At 50.1% G+C, this 15444-nt stretch overlaps 3 protein-coding genes across 5 annotated transcripts; all 3 read left to right on the forward strand.

Moving 5' to 3' along the window:
* Positions 1 to 37: 37 nt before the first annotated feature.
* Positions 38 to 4058, forward strand: LOC128751339 (mitochondrial glycine transporter A-like). Of its 2 annotated transcripts, none has more exons than XM_053852306.1 (8): positions 38 to 247; positions 1753 to 1780; positions 2173 to 2297; positions 2376 to 2460; positions 2538 to 2717; positions 2813 to 2981; positions 3056 to 3216; positions 3398 to 4058. In XM_053852306.1, exons 1-8 carry the CDS (start codon positions 195 to 197, stop codon positions 3518 to 3520), a joined length of 924 nt encoding a protein of 307 aa, XP_053708281.1. In that variant the 5' UTR covers positions 38 to 194; the 3' UTR covers positions 3521 to 4058. The 2 variants fall into 2 exon arrangements, with proteins under 2 accessions (XP_053708281.1, XP_053708282.1); XM_053852307.1 differs by lacking the exon at positions 38 to 247 and adding an exon at positions 274 to 1017.
* Positions 4059 to 4989: 931 nt separating this feature from the next.
* On the forward strand, positions 4990 to 7220 carry rpsa (ribosomal protein SA). The gene is made up of 7 exons (XM_053852308.1): positions 4990 to 5104; positions 5572 to 5862; positions 6098 to 6343; positions 6564 to 6692; positions 6754 to 6913; positions 6976 to 7011; positions 7084 to 7220. Exons 2-7 carry the CDS (start codon positions 5611 to 5613, stop codon positions 7176 to 7178), a joined length of 918 nt encoding a protein of 305 aa, XP_053708283.1. The 5' UTR covers positions 4990 to 5104; positions 5572 to 5610; the 3' UTR covers positions 7179 to 7220.
* Positions 7221 to 8079: 859 nt separating this feature from the next.
* ubn2b (ubinuclein 2b) lies at positions 8080 to 15167 on the forward strand. Of its 2 annotated transcripts, XM_053851449.1 has the most exons (17): positions 8080 to 8667; positions 9275 to 9403; positions 9482 to 9583; positions 9935 to 10066; positions 10147 to 10253; positions 10499 to 10976; positions 11045 to 11115; positions 11188 to 11317; positions 11425 to 11531; positions 11601 to 11711; positions 11795 to 11938; positions 12010 to 12060; positions 12130 to 12172; positions 12289 to 13551; positions 13623 to 13830; positions 14408 to 14476; positions 14665 to 15167. In XM_053851449.1, exons 1-17 carry the CDS (start codon positions 8356 to 8358, stop codon positions 14709 to 14711), a joined length of 3504 nt encoding a protein of 1167 aa, XP_053707424.1. In that variant the 5' UTR covers positions 8080 to 8355; the 3' UTR covers positions 14712 to 15167. The 2 variants fall into 2 exon arrangements, with proteins under 2 accessions (XP_053707424.1, XP_053707425.1); XM_053851450.1 differs by lacking the exon at positions 14408 to 14476.
* The last annotated feature ends 277 nt before the right edge of the window (positions 15168 to 15444 follow it).

The raw sequence follows: 15444 nt of genomic DNA on the forward strand, positions 1-15444 counted from the left end.
TGATCGGCTCCTCGTCTTTTTGTGCTTCCAAGAGAAGACTCAGGATTCAAAGTTTGGTTGTGATGGGGGCAAACGAATCCTCTATACTCACTGGAGCGCTGTGAAAACAATAGTGCCACCAAGTCAGTCGCAGTTCTCCAGTTGACTGGACCCTCTGATCACCACCAGAGGGCAGGCGAGGCTATTAAACTGGGATGCAGAACGTAAACAAGTCTGAAGCAACGTCCCCGTTAACGACTCGCTTTCGGTAAGCGCTGCTTTTTTCCCCCCTCTCGTCTTGCATCTAGACCTATTTAATGATTTAGCCATCACGTGTGTTTACCAAGCCTGTTCCCATCTGACCCCACACGTTTGTCACCCACAGAGAGTCAAAGACGAAGTATCACGCGATTAATCCACGTGGAAAAAGTGTGTTACTTCACTGCCGGCCAAACTCTGATACATCTTGTATTTTTAGCAATATACAGTCGTCTTATTTATGAAAAGACAAATCTGACAAAATAATTAAGCTTTTTTGTCGCTTGATGGACGATAATATAATCATGGTTTTGCCAACATGCGCTCTCTCTCTCGACTTACTGGGACATCTGCATGTCTAAATGACGATCTTCGTTTCTATGTATGTTTCGGAACAAACTCTTGTGACTGTAAACATCTCAAAACTCCACATGAAGGCATCAGCGAGGGTCAAATCTTGATGACCAATCAGATGCGTGATTCTGGAGGGGTCCTCCGATGAGCCAATCAGAAGGCAGCTTCTGTTTGCTGGGCGGGGTTAATGTTTTGTAAACCTCCTCCTCGCCCTCCTCGTCTCAAACAGGAACCGGCCGGTTTAGAAGCGAAGCGGCTGCCGCTTTAAATTCGTCTGTGAATCTGTTTTCGTCATTCTTTTATCATCTTATTGTTCGTTCCTGTCTATTTTTTCGACTCCAAGATATAAGATACGGTGCATTTAAATCGCGCCAACTCAGTCGTGCAGTTGCATCAGACAAGTGATTTGTTGAGCAGTAAAACAAGGTAAGAAACCTCATGAAATGTTGCACTCTGCATTGATGCTTAAAAAACAATCACTCTTGAATGTATTGCAGGTGATATACAAGCGTTTCATAAATGTCTAGCCGTGATTTGCATGCTAGCTTGGACGTCGTTTTCAAGTCTAATAAATGACACATTTCAGTGAAACATATTTTAATAGTCTCTTTTGCGGTGATATTAACGACTTAATTTCACCCATTTGCATCTTATTTTATCGCTAAACCGGCATGTTAAGTCTGGAATAAAAGTTTGCTGTATGTGGGTGTGAGCTTCAACTGCAACTACGGAATCTCACGCGTTCATTTTGCGACTCATCGATTCATTTTATCTGCATCGATACGGTCTGACGTTCGCGTTAGTTGGTTACGCAGAGCAATTCAAGTCATCGATATTATCCGCTGTGTTGCGTTCTTTCTGCTCTGGTGGGTTCACGTCTGTGGGGTCTCACAGCAGCTGCACTGAGAACGAAGTAACTATGGATTGTGAGTTGTTTATTCTCAATAGAAGGTTTTATGATTTCCAGAAAGGTGGCGTAGCTGGTGACGTCGCACGCCACACACCTACTGTAGTTCCATAACCCGCATGTGAAAAACTGATGATCTGCTCCAGTTAGTTAATCAGTAGCAGTGTGTGTGTGTCAGGTGGTTGCAAATGGGAAACGGTGTGTGCATGTCTGACGTGGCCCATCACATGACTGACTGTCGCTCTGCTCTGCAGCTCGGACACAACGATGGAACTGTCACTGGTGAGTGTTTCAAGTGCTTCAGATTTCTGATACAGGGAAGGGGCGTCACTGTGTTCATGTCGAAAGGCTGAATGTCAATGTGTCGCTCCTCTCCTCTGTCATCACGTGGTTCTTCTTTTCATCTCCAACATCTTGGTCCAACACTTCCTCCCCTCCAGAAACCCTCTATCCTCCCACACTTTGTCTCCAAACTTCTCACTTGCAGATCTTGACCTCGTCCTCTTCTTCTGATCCATGCATCCATGATTGACCTCTCTGCATCTCTGTCTCTCACTTTCATCCCAGTTTAAATCAAGTCTGATGTCATGGAGCGAACGGCCCTGCAGTGGTCAGCTGCAGGTTTAACCTTGTTAGAGTCAGGTGAACTCAGATAGGACATGTGGCTCTTCCAGGCGCACCCCGTGATCAAAGCCTTTATGTGCGGCTCGCTCAGCGGCACCTGCTCCACGCTGCTGTTCCAGCCTCTGGACCTGGTCAAGACCCGCCTCCAGACGTCGCAGACTGGCACGCAGCCGGGGTCAGTCTGAGGAATAAGTCTTACCCCCCACACACACACACACACACACGTTATTGATCCCTGCCTTTGATCTTCCAGGTCGAGCAGGCTTGGCATGATGACGGTGTTTCTCCACGTGGTGAAGACCGAGCGGCTGCTGGGACTCTGGAAAGGAGTGTCGCCGGTGAGAACCTGCTCCTGTCCGTCCTCACAGGTCTGCCGAACTGTCATGTGACCGCGGCGGCTCTTCCGCTCTCTCAGTCGTTTGTGAGGACCATCCCTGGAGTGGGCCTCTACTTCAGCACCTACTACACGCTGACGCAGCACTTTATCCCGGAGGGGAGTCCTGGGGCGCTGGAGGCGGTGCTGCTGGGGGGCGGAGCCAGGACCGTGGCCGGGGTCTTCATGCTGCCTGTCACTGTCATCAAGACCCGATTTGAGGTGAGTCTAGATGTGGGTGATTGGGGCCGAAACATTATGACGCCCTCTTCTGTGTCGACTGGCGCGTGAGCTAGTTCTCCTCTTCTGTCCGCCAGTGTGGCCGCTACAGCTACGGCAGTGTGACCGGAGCCCTGCGCAGCGTCTGCAGCAGCGAGGGTCCCGCCGCCCTCTTCTCCGGGCTCATGCCCACGCTGCTCCGGGACGTCCCCTTCTCTGGGATCTACGTCATGTTCTACAGTCAGACCAAAACCTCGCTGCCGCAGGGTGAGCTGGAGCGCCAAGCAGCTCCTGGCCGCTGCGTCCAGACTTGAGAGTGACGTGTGATGAGTGTCTTCCAGAGATCCGCGAGTCACACTACGCGCCTCTGGCCAACTTCGCCTGCGGGGTCCTGGCTGGCGTCTTGGCCTCTCTGGTCACGCAACCTGCCGACGTGGTCAAAACACAAGTCCAGGTCAATCCTCAGCTGAGGACCAGCGAGGCTGTGAGGATCATCTACATGGTGAGTCTTGCTCCTCCTGTTTCAGTGAACAGAGGCTTCCTTCATCTGAGTCAGCCATTCAACCAGACCTGCTGCATGGAGCTCCAGGACTCACACCTTTCTCTGAAAAGTTATTGCTCTCACTGTATATCGGTTTATTCTGAGACTCTTTCATCACCGGCTTCCTCTCTGGTCTCCGCAGGAACATGGGCTCCAGGGCTTCCTCAGAGGGGCCGTCCCGCGCTCCCTCAGGAGGACCCTGATGGCTGCCATGGCATGGACCATCTATGAGCAGATGATGGCTCGCATCGGGCTCAAGTCCTGAAAACACGCGTGGAACAGGAGGACCAACATGAACTGAGGCAAAGAGAAACCTGTGACTTGTCCTCTGTCAGCTGAAGAAGAGACAGGGCTGCTGAGACGTGAAGTTGGAGTCGCCACTTATCAGCCCGACAGTTGCAGGAACCCGGGCCGACCGTAATCACGCGGTTACCTAAGACGCTGTGCTAGATAACGCTGGTGCACTTTAGCCTCCTTGACACAGTTCCGACCAGACGCCTGAAGAGAGCCTTCGAGTTTTAATGTGACCTTACTAAACTGCTGTTCTTCATCCAGTTGCCTTGCTGCCTTCACACATCATGTCGAAGGTGTTACCACCGTCACCTTCTTCAGGCTTGTTCCAAGCTGTCAATGATTGTGTGGGAGTTCACGTTAACTTGGTGCGACCTGTGTGTGCCGCCGTGACATTACAGTTGGGACCATGGTTATGTAACGCCCTGCTCCTGCTCTTATCTTTATTTATGGATCACAAGCTATAACTTATACATGTTTGTTTTTTTTTTATAACAAAATAAAAGTGCTCTTGTCACACATCTCTGTCTCCTCACGTTCTTCAACCATGTGACACGACATGACTGGAGAGCTTGAATGACTGATGCTGTTCATTTTTTATAGCTTTATTAACTTGCCTGATCGACTCTTGCGTAACAGCAGTAGATTTATTTGAACCACACCAGCAGTTTTCTCACTGACTGTGTGAGCTTTTCTAAAATGATGACCACTCGCTGGGTGTTTTTTTTCATCATAATATGGCAATGTTTGTGTCTTTCTGTCCACCGGCCTGGAATTCAAAAACTAAAACAGCCTTCCACACCTTTTAATAGCTGAAAATTCAATTCATAAAGGGCTATATAGCAGGATGCTCTTCACACTAACCCCTTAAAGTCACTTTAGAATTTAAGTTCTCAAAAATTGACTTTTTTTTTTTAATTTCTGCTCACTGTCGAACATGTAGGACATGTAAATACAGCTGGGGACATTTCAAGGTAGAGTCAGGCTCAGATGCCTCAGAACTGTGCTTTTGATTATTAAATAAATGTAGAAAAGAGTCGACTCAGCCTCGCCTGCACATGTCAATGTTTGTCTGGGGTCATGACCTATTTTGACTAGGTGTCCTTGGCATCTATTAAACCACATGATTCTGTTCCTCATCTCTGTTTTTCTACTTTACCCGTCAATATTATTATTTCCTGTCAATCCAAGGTTTTATGTTAAATGGGGTCATATTTGCCCAACTTCGTGAACATTTGGTTCGGAGAACTGTTTATCCCTGGCAAACACACTTGCGAAACAAAGTCGGTCTTTCACCGCTCAGTCAGCGTCTCGACTCGGTCTTAATATGGTCTTTCCATCTCCACTGTCTTAATATGGAAGTGACCAGCAGTGACCCTCCGGATGACCCCGGCACATTAGCACCACCTCATGGTCACACTTAAGAATTACAGGAAAAAAGGGCGCTCAGTTCGGGAACCAATCAGACGCTTGGATTTGGGGTATATAAATTACGTCACTTCCTCCTCTCGTCCTCTTTTCACCGTGTGCGCAGGTTTCCATACGGCGTTGTTTCGTGGTGAGTTTAAAACGTTGACTATATGGCGAATAGTCGTCAGAAAGATCTGGTGCTTGCGTGTGTGTATGTATAAGGACTTAAAACACATTCTGGACCCTGCGCACGCTACTTTTGATTTCGTTATCCATGAAATTGGTCCATCTGAAGCGCATGCTAACGAAGCTAGCAGTAGCGCTAGCTGCTGACACGCGGTTCGCTTTAGCGAGGACGTGCCCGGAACACTTAATGTGAAGCGTTTAATAAACGAAGCTGGGTTTAGTACTTCCATCTTTCAAACCTTGACATTCAAGGACGGGCTGGATGTGTATGTCGTCTTGTCATGCGATCACTGTTTATGCCCAATGCCGGTACATGTTATCGCAGCTTTAAATGAAATATGTCAGAGACAGTTGCACAGGAAATGATTGAAAAATTGTGTTGCATGTCCGATCATTCATGACTAAAACTTTTGCACCCTTTCCCTTCAGCTCTCCCGTCTCACTCGTAACGCAGGGAAAGTGGTCACGATGTCCGGAAATCTGGATGTCCTTCAAATGAAGGAGGAGGATGTGTTGAAGTTCTTGGCTGCGTCAACTCACCTGGGAGGGACCAACTTGGACTTCCAGATGGAGAATTATGTCTACAAGAGGAAAAGTGACGGTGTGTACATCATCAACCTGAAGAAGACCTGGGAGAAGCTGCTGCTGGCAGCCAGAGCCATCGTTGCCATCGAGAACCCAGCTGATGTCTGCGTCATCTCCTCCAGAAACACTGGGCAGGTACGTCATGATTCTGAGGAGGAACATTGCCACGCACTCCTTTAAAGCCGGGCACTGCTGTCGGTGTTCTGGTGTCGGAAGTGTGCAAGAGAAATTGGGCCGGGTTTTCGCTAACACCATGAGGGCTGATGTCCCATGACTGGGGTTTGATAGTGACCTGAGCCACAGTATTTTGTCTCATTGATGTCCAAGCTGAGCAAATGGAATTCCTTCTCATGGAACATGTCCTCTTCAGAGAGCCGTGTTGAAGTTCGCCTCTGCTACCGGCTCCACCACCTTCCATGGCCGTTTCACCCCTGGCACCTTCACCAACCAGATCCAGGCTGCCTTCAGGGAGCCCCGCCTCCTGATCGTGACAGATCCCCGTGCCGACCACCAGCCACTGACTGAGGCTTCCTACGTGAACATCCCCACCATTGCTCTGTGCAACACCGACTCTCCCCTGAGATACGTGGACATCGCCATCCCCTGTAACAACAAGGTAAACGGGGGCAGCTTACGAGCGCTTGTGTGCACACTGTTAGAGCCCGGTGCTATCCTGGCTGTGGGGTACGGGGTGTAGGACGTGTGCTACAGTAATGCTTGACCTTTACCCTCAGCCTCTGTACCACTCAGGGGATGGAGGGCAATGGTCTCGCAACAATTCCATCATGTTTGACGTCATTAACTGCATCCATAACAGCTTCTGGTCTGCGTGACAGGGTCACCACTCTGTGGGTCTGATGTGGTGGATGCTGGCCAGGGAGGTCCTGAGGATGAGGGGCACCATCTCCAGGGAGCACCCCTGGGAGGTCATGCCCGATCTGTACTTCTACAGGGATCCTGAAGAGGTAAACTCCTGCTCCTACTGTCGTGTTGTTGAAAGTGCACTGACACTGGTTGGATGAACAGATCGAAAAGGAGGAGCAGGCGGCTGCTGAGAAGGCGGTTGGAAAGGAGGAGTTCCAGGGTGAATGGACCGCTCCTGCTGCCGACTTTGCTCAGCCCGAGGTGGCCGACTGGTCTGAGGGTGTCGCTGTGCCATCTGTGCCCATCCAGCAGTTCCCCGCAGGTAGTTATCCTGTTCATTTGATTTCATTTGACGTTTTCACTAAAATTATGTTCTGTCCTCAGCTGCTCCAGCTGTGAAGACCGGGGAAGTCTATTCCGGTAGGTTCATTGTGAGAACACGCTTTGATGATGATTGTCATGAGTTGGTACTGAACCATCCTTCCTCTACAGAGGACTGGAGCAACCAGGCGCCCACTGAGGACTGGTCCACTGCTCCCACTGCCCAGGCCTCTGACTGGGGTGGTGCAGCCTCTGACTGGAACTAAGTCTCATGTGGAAGGCAACAATAAAAGTGTTTTGTACACAGATGTGTTTGGTGTCTGAAGTCTTCACTGGAATGAGGCTCCGCCTGCGAGCACAGTTTCTGTTGCACCAAAGCACCTGAGAACACATGGCTCAGATACTGACATTAAAGTGAATCCACAATGGTATAAGCCACAACACATTTGCACAAAATATTTTTCAGAGTAGGATTCCAAGGTAAATCTTGGGTAGAATGGGCAGTATTTGTCTCATGGATATTGTGCAGTTGAGTCTACCATATATACAGTGTATATATATATATACATGATTTGTTAAGCTTTGTTATGTGTTGACCTCATGAAAAGTTACTGAGGTACTGACTTAACGTTATGTTCACCTCTGTTTTGGCCAACTTGGCATTTGGCACTTCAGTCTTTCATGGCCTGATTTGTCAATATTGTTTTTCTTATGAGTCATGTTAACTGGAAGTAGGTCACAGTTGAAATGTCTGATGAAAACAATCGTTGAGGGGGGAAATGAAACATTTAAATATCAAGAAAACGTGGAATGGCTCCAAGTTCTATTGTTTCTTGTAAGGAAGAGACGTCCAAAGAACCCCGTTTGACCTGGCTATAATTGAGTCATAAAGAAAAATATGAATTTATATTTGCAGACTTATTGGCGTTAAAATACCCCCCACATACACACACACATATCACTCAAAAAGAATGTTTTCATGATCGTTTACGTGTGCGCGAGGACAATCCCGCCTGTTCAGAACAATCGTCCCTCCTTGTTCGCGCTCGTTGGTCGAGTGGGCGTGCCGATGAACAGGTTCTGCTCTCTCATTGGCTGCGGCCGGTTTCACTTCCGGCCCGGCTTCCGCTTTCTTTTCATATGCACGCCCCAGCAGAATAATGATAATAATGATCAAGATGGCTACTACTGAATCCTCCTTGCGGTAGCTGCTCGACACTTTCATGGAAGCGCTCAAAACTGCCCATTTAAACTCTTTAAGTCCCTCGCTGGTGACGGGGTCGCCTCGGGGACAGTCCCTTATGGATTAACACGGCGGCGAGGACGTAAAAGTCACTGTGTTGCCTATTTTGAAGCTAGCTAGCGGAGCTAGTCGCTAGCTGTGTGGTCGGCTATCTCCAGGCTTCGGACTCCGCACACGGCCGGTGGACGGAGGAGCATCAAATGGCAGAGCCGAGGAAAGTGCCGTTCGTCACCATCTCTTCGTTCAACACCGCGCCGCCGACTTCGGAGTCCAGCAAGAAGCGCCGCCGTGAAGACGAGGCCGCCGACATCACTTTTGGGAAAGATGGAGGTGGAAGTGCGGTCGGGTCAGGCGGAGGTTGCGGGGGTCTGTTTGGGAACTCTAAAGGTGGTGACGGCGAAGGCGTGGAGGCGAAGCCCACGGTCCGGCTCAGCCTGTCCCTCAGCGAGCCCAGTGACCGAGGGTCTTCTGAGTTCAACTACACCGAGCTGGTGCATCCGCCGGCTTCTCAGGTGAGCACTGACCTGGCCACCTGCGGGCCAAACCTGGCTTCACTTCAGTCGAGCGGTCATTGTTTAGTCGGAAAGATTCTCACCCCGCACAGAGTCAAGTTTTTTGTAAACCGCTATGATAGATGCAGTTATACATGCATTGGTGTGAAACGACCCTCACAGAAGTCAACAACCTCGGACAAACACAAACAATGAGCATTTACTCAGTTTCAACGGTCCTTCGCGTCAGAACTGTACACTCTTCATCTACCATCTTAAAGAAGGTCCTAGTTCAGTCTATTGCTAAAAACGGCATTTAACTGGTGTATATTGCAGATGTGTATGTCAACACACCCACTGTCTTGTGCTCCAACAGCAGTGTTTCATGAAAGGAGCCTAGAGACCAGCAGCAGCGTTCATTTCAGCCTGGTCACCAGGGTAACAGTTTCACCAGGGACTCTTATTCCCTGACTGACTCCAAGAGACTCCTTAGCAGCTTGAGCAGCAGTTTTACTGTCCTCCGGAAAACAGTTTATACACTCGTAGTAAACTTCTGAATCAAAGTAACTTGTTTGTGTAACATGGGTTTATGTGTTTTCTCAGTTGTTTTCTCTCTGATGACGCACAGGTAACACCAGCCGCCTCATCAGTCCCCAAGGGACTCGCACCCCCTCTGGACCCGAACGACCCCTTTGCAGATGATGAGAAAGAGAGACGCGAGGTGGAGGAAATGGCCAGAAAGTTTGAAAGCAAATATGTGAGTCAGGTTTTGTCACAGCTGTGGTGGATGAGGATCTATGGTTTACATTGATCTGTTATTGTTATCTGTTCACAGGGCGGAGCTGTAAAGAAAAAGAAGAAAGACAGGATGCAGGACCTCATCGATATTGGCTACGGCTACGACGAGACTGACCCTTTCATTGACAACTCAGAGGCTGTAAGTTCATCTCAAGTCACCTTCCAGTTTGTTTGTTGGATTTAGTTTTTTATAAGTATTGATCCTGAACCCTAAAATAGAATCACATCCACAGATGAAGAATGTTTCATTCGTGTTAGTCTGTGGTGGAGCAGGTCCTGAGGCTCAGAATAAGTTCAAAAAATGTTTGTCTATTTTTTTACACAGCACAGAAGTAACTGATGCCTCAACCGATTTGTCTCCAGTAAAATGTATGGTGTCTAAATCTAAAGCCCATTTACTTGTTCATAATTTCCACTCGCACACTGACGGTTCTGGTCTGGCTTCACCCGTGTGCATGTCAACAGCAGTCACTCTCTTCTGTCGTTGCAGTACGACGAGCTAGTTCCTGCATCTCTCACCACGAAACATGGGGGTTTCTACATCAACACTGGGACTCTGCAGTTCCGAGCGGCGTCCGACTCTGAAGGAGAAGGAGCCAGTGGAGAGAATAATCACTTCAAGGTAGACGCACGTCTCTCTGACCTCCAGGAGTGGCAGCAGAGGAGAGTTGGCTCCCGCTCACTTTCTGTTCCCGGTTGCAGAAGATGAAAGACGGCGAGGAGCGGGCGATAAAAAAGCGAAGGAAAAAGCAAGATGGTGGTGTTTTGGAAGAGAAGAAACCTAGGAAGAACAAAGTACCAAAGCCAGGGTGAGTCTCTGCTGGTGTACGACCTGGACCCGTCTGCTCCGTTGCCACATGTACATGGAATCACATAGCCAACACTGAACATCAGGAGACCTCATGTGAATGTGGACACACACACAGTGTCTTTAGTTTAACTCGGTGTCCCCCTCACTTTCAAAGCCCTGTTTCTTGTTGTCCTTGCACCTGGATGTCACTGAGGGATCGTGTCTGTGGTTCTGCCCTGGTTAAACTTGCTCTGCGTCCTGCAGAGTTTCGGCCCTGAACAGGCCGGAGAAGAAGAAGAGGAAGAAGCTGATGAAGGACTCGCTCCACTTGGCCAACATGCTGCGTCGCTTCACCAGGGAGAAGGAAGAGATGCGCAAGAGAAACATGGCGCCTGCTGGGCCGCCACGTCCCAACACCAAAGTGCCCGGTGCCAACAGTGCACTCCTCAACACTCAGTCCAAGGCCGGCGGAGCCAACGACTGCAGCATCACGGACTTGACCTCTGACCCCGCCGTCATGTCGCTGCTCGGGTCAGCGAACAACGACATCCTGCAGGACATGATGGGCGATTTGGACTTTGGAATGCTGGACTCCCCTCAGCCGGCCAGCCCGGGTCACGGGGAGAACGGATCATTCGGGCATAAATCGGGTCGTGCGTCGCAGGGTGGCGTCATTACTCCTCCCCCGCTGCCAAGTGGACTTCCTGGACCACTCCTGAAGAGGATAGAGGACTTGAGAGCGGTACGGGTCACTTTGTACCGCCTGTCTGCTTCAGCTGGACTTTTGAACTGTGTCATGTTTTACCTCAGGCTTCCCGACTGTTCGACGAAGAGGGACGGAAGAAATTCTTCACCTTGGACATGAACAACATCCTGCTGGAGTGAGTCGGCTTCCGGTTTTGATGTGTCGTGTCCTAAATTGCAAATTTATTGTGTGCATGTGTGTGTGTCAGTATCGAGCTGCAAGTGCAGGAGCAGCCGGCGGCGGTGCGGGCGGCGGTCTACTCTCACCTGGAGGCTTTTGTTCCCTGCAACAAAGAGGCTTTGCTGAAGAGACTCAAGAAACTCAGCCTGAATATTCAGGTGTGTGAGTGTGGGCTGTATCTGCGTGTGGAGGAAATGAGCCTGTTATTCAGGTGCGGTTTCTGTGAGACTGTCTCAAAGCTGACCGTTGTTCTGGTGTCGATCAGGACGACCGGCTCCGCACGCCGCTGCTGAAGCTGAAGCTGGCTGTGTGCAGTGTGATGCCCGAGCAAGTAGCGCGATACAACATGGACTGTCTCGCTAAAGTAGCTAAGTGAGTCCTCCCCCCACCTCCGGTCTCTCACCCGCTGCGCCTGGATGTAAAAGTCTCTCCTGCACACAGGCAGCAGTCCGAGGAGGGAGAGAAGAATGGATCAGAGGAGGACGACGAGGAGAAGCCAGGGAAGAGAGTGATGGGGCCTCGAAAGAAGTTTGTGTGGGATGATAAAATCAGGTGAGTCGCGCGGTGTGAGCCGTGGAATCATCATCATCATCATCTGATGAAAGCAGACTCATGACACCCGAGTCGGTCCTCAGGTCTCTGTTGTGTAACCTGGTGCGGGTCAAGCTGAGCTGCTACGAGCTGGAGGGCAAGAACTCCATGTCTGTTGAAGACTACCTGAAGGCTTTCATGGAGGCGGAAGTGAAGACTCTGTGGCCGAAGGGTTGGATGCAGGCGCGGTGAGTTCCCCTCTGACGGCGGCATGTGGTGTGCGTCGGCGTTCCAAGTCTAACGTTGGTGTGGGTCGCAGGATTCTGTTCAAGGAGAGCACCATGGCTCACGGTCACCTCACGGGCTACATGTGAGTCCTCCTCCTGAGACGCAGACACACGCGCCGCTTTCCTTCACTCATGTTGGGTTTTCATTCCAGGGCCAAGAAGAAGATTGTGGCCACACCCAAGACCAAGCCCAAGGTCAGTCTTTCCTCTGGAGCTCACCTCGCTCGACCCGCACAGCAGCTTGAAAATCAAACCAATGGTGAGGACCTCTCTGGGCTCATCCAAGTCTCCTGATCTGTGTCTTGTCTCAGGAGACCATGTGGGTTCAACGGACCCCCGCCTCCACTGGAGCAGCCCCTCCCTGCGTGACTCCGGTTGCCAAGCGACTGCCACCGCCACCGTCTGAGCCCATCTGTGTGGACTCTCTGGACGACGACCTGACGGCTCCCTCGCTGGACTCCATCTCTCAGGCCCTGGCCATCCTTGGCAACGCCGCCAAGGGTCTGGCTCAGGGTGACAGCCCCCCGTCCCCGGACCGACCCAAGGCCATCTCCAGCACCCCCTCCCATCTTCCCTCGCCTCTCATTCAACAGCAACAAAAAAAGAACTCTGTCAGCTCGCCGGCTTCCGCTGCAGCTCACTACATCTCTACCTCTTCGTCGCCCTCCACCCCTCTGTCCAGACCCCTCTCCATCACCTCCACCCCCCAGACCTCTGTCAGGGTGGATGCCATGGGGGTCGTCAAAGGCACAGCGCAGGTCCACAGACATTCAGTGTTGAACACTCAGAGACCTGTCGGGGTGGTCAAAGTCAACGCCCCCCCTCCGTCACCGTTGTCCACTAAGCCCCGCCCACCTCCCACTGCCTCCCCTCTCATGGCCCCTGGGTCAAAGATGGGGGTCTCCACATCCCACTCTGGCCTCATCAAACTCAACAGCAAGAGCAGCGGTGGCGACACGCTGATCATCGCGTCCCCGCAGTCGCGGCCGCACACCCTCCCCTCCTCCTCCCCCCACATGACCCCCAAAGCCTTCCAGGCCTCACGTCAGCCTCTGCCGCTGCAGACCAAATCCTCGGCGCCACCCTCCTCGCCCCTGTCTGGAGTCCAGCAGTCCAACTTCATCACGCCAATGCATGCCACTCTCACCAAGTCCACCCACAGCAACGTCCCTCCCATCATCAAGCTCACCCCCCGCGCCCCCAGCTCTGTCATCACCACCTCCGCTCCAACCATGGCGGTTTCTCAAAGCCCGCGCTCTCAGGCTACTCCCCCCCTGCACCAGTACTCTGCCAAGAGTCCAGGCGCGTTCAGGCCACCGTTCTCAGGTGCGACAGCAGGAACAGCCAAGCCAGGTCCTGGCAGCTACAACTCCCCGGGCAGCCAGAAGACCCCCAGCAACAGCAGTGCCACAAACACCAGCCTTTTAAACGCCTCACCCATCAGCAAGCATTCAGGACCCAGTGCCTCGCCCATCACCTCGCCCACCAACCCGAGCCAACGGCAGAGACTGGCGGGGGCCGGGACGCCTCAGGGGGCCAAGCCGGTGGTGTCGGTTTCCTCTCAGTTACCGCAGGTTCGTGTGCGATTTTATTTATTTTCATGATGACTTTCTGTAAAACTATGTTGGTGTGACGGCTCTCACAGGCTTCCAGCTCGGGCAGCAGCGGGCTCCTCAGCTCCTCCCCCTCGCTCCCCATGGGTTTCGGGATGCTGGGAGGCCTGGTCCCAGTATCGCTTCCGTTCCAGTTCCCCCCCCTGCTGAACCTCCCTCCTCTGGGAACAGCCGGGTCCGGTCCAGCAGCCGGTGGCTCCACAGCCAGTAGCAACACGTCGTTCTCCACCCTGACACAGAGTGAGTCTTGCGCTGCAACATTTCAATGCATTCTGAAATTTCAAATGTTGGAAAGCAGATAGTGGCGATTTATGTTCAGTTTTATTAAACGAATGTCCATTTTGTTAATTTAAAAATTAAATGGCTGCCTACTTAATTAAGTGTGAACAAAAAAGTCAATTTATATCAAGGAGAAATAAATTGAAGGTGATTCTGTTGAGAGGAAAAAAACACTGAAAACACACAAAATATCAGTATTATGAAAGACTTAATTAAAAATACACATTTTTTCAATTTTTAATATTCTTGATAAAAATCATTTTTTTCTATGTATCACTATATGGATATCCTGTGTGTGTCGCTGCTGTTGAGTGTGTGTAGTATTTGTTTAGACGCTGTTCAGAGTGTGTGTGCTTTATCGATTGTATCATCACGTTTGTAATTTTCCTGTTTGACATTTTGTTTGCTTCATTTCTAAACCTCTCCTGGTCATCCTGATGTTTCATGGCTTCATTCCTCCTCCTCCTCTTGTCCTTCACCTCCTTGTTGTGTTGGCATCGCCCCCCTTCTCCCATGTCCCCCTGTCCTGTCTCCTCAGATCTGTATAAGAGTCTCCAGTCAGGGTCTCAAGTTGCTCTGCCTCCTCACTTGCAGCTCGCTTTCTCAGGTAAACTCTGAACCCTCATCCCCCCGTCCCCCTCTCCTCCCCAACAGATGTTTCGGTCCCCTGTTGTGCTTTTGTTCTGTCCGGTGCTGTTCTCTGCTCGTCTGTCCGTGTGGCATGTTTGTTCTTCACCTCCTCTCGGTGACATTGCTGGTCAACATACCTTCTGAAGCTTTATCGTTCCTCGATAGATGTCGGTCAAAGCCAAGGAGGAGATGCCAAGAGAAAGACGTTATGATGACTCAAGATCAACACCCCTCCCCAAGCCCCCCACCCCTCGACTCATCAACATTTTGACAAGATATTAGAACTTTCGCTCATGACTCAGATGATCATCCAGCTGTTCTTCTGAGACGACAAATTCAGCTCCTCGATGTTTACAGGAAACGACCCGAATCACTGTGGACGGGGGAGACGAGTGTGTGTGTGTTTGTGTGTGTGTGCGGGCGAGAGTGACTGGAGGAGTGTGTATATGATTTTTATCTGTTGAATTAAATGACTGTGGGCTTCAGCCCCTCCCCATCTGATGCATGGTCAGCAAGTCTGGTGCTGTTTTTATCTCAATGTAATTATATCTGATACTTGTAAGAAATGTAAACAGCGAATAGTTAAATTTGAGGATTTTCCTGGCAACTTTTTCACTGTACTTGAATGAAACTCTGTATAGAACCCAGTTTTAATTAAAAGCTTTGAATCTGTGTCCCACGTTCCTTCATGGAGAATAAGAATATTTCTGCCTTTGCTTACGTGTAGAAGTTTAACAAGATGCTATGCACCTTTCAGTGTTTTTATTTCTTTAGTTTCAAATATTTTTTATTGATTTTAGAAAACAGACACATTCAAGTAAATGAAAACATATATATATATATATATATATATATATATATACATACATACCCATTCATATATATACATATACATACAAGTCAAGTGTGTCAAAAAAATAAAAATAAAAAGCAACAACAAAAATG

The sequence above is a fragment of the Synchiropus splendidus genome, chromosome 19 (genome assembly GCF_027744825.2).
Source record: "Synchiropus splendidus isolate RoL2022-P1 chromosome 19, RoL_Sspl_1.0, whole genome shotgun sequence".
Classification (NCBI taxonomy): domain Eukaryota; kingdom Metazoa; phylum Chordata; class Actinopteri; order Syngnathiformes; family Callionymidae; genus Synchiropus; species Synchiropus splendidus.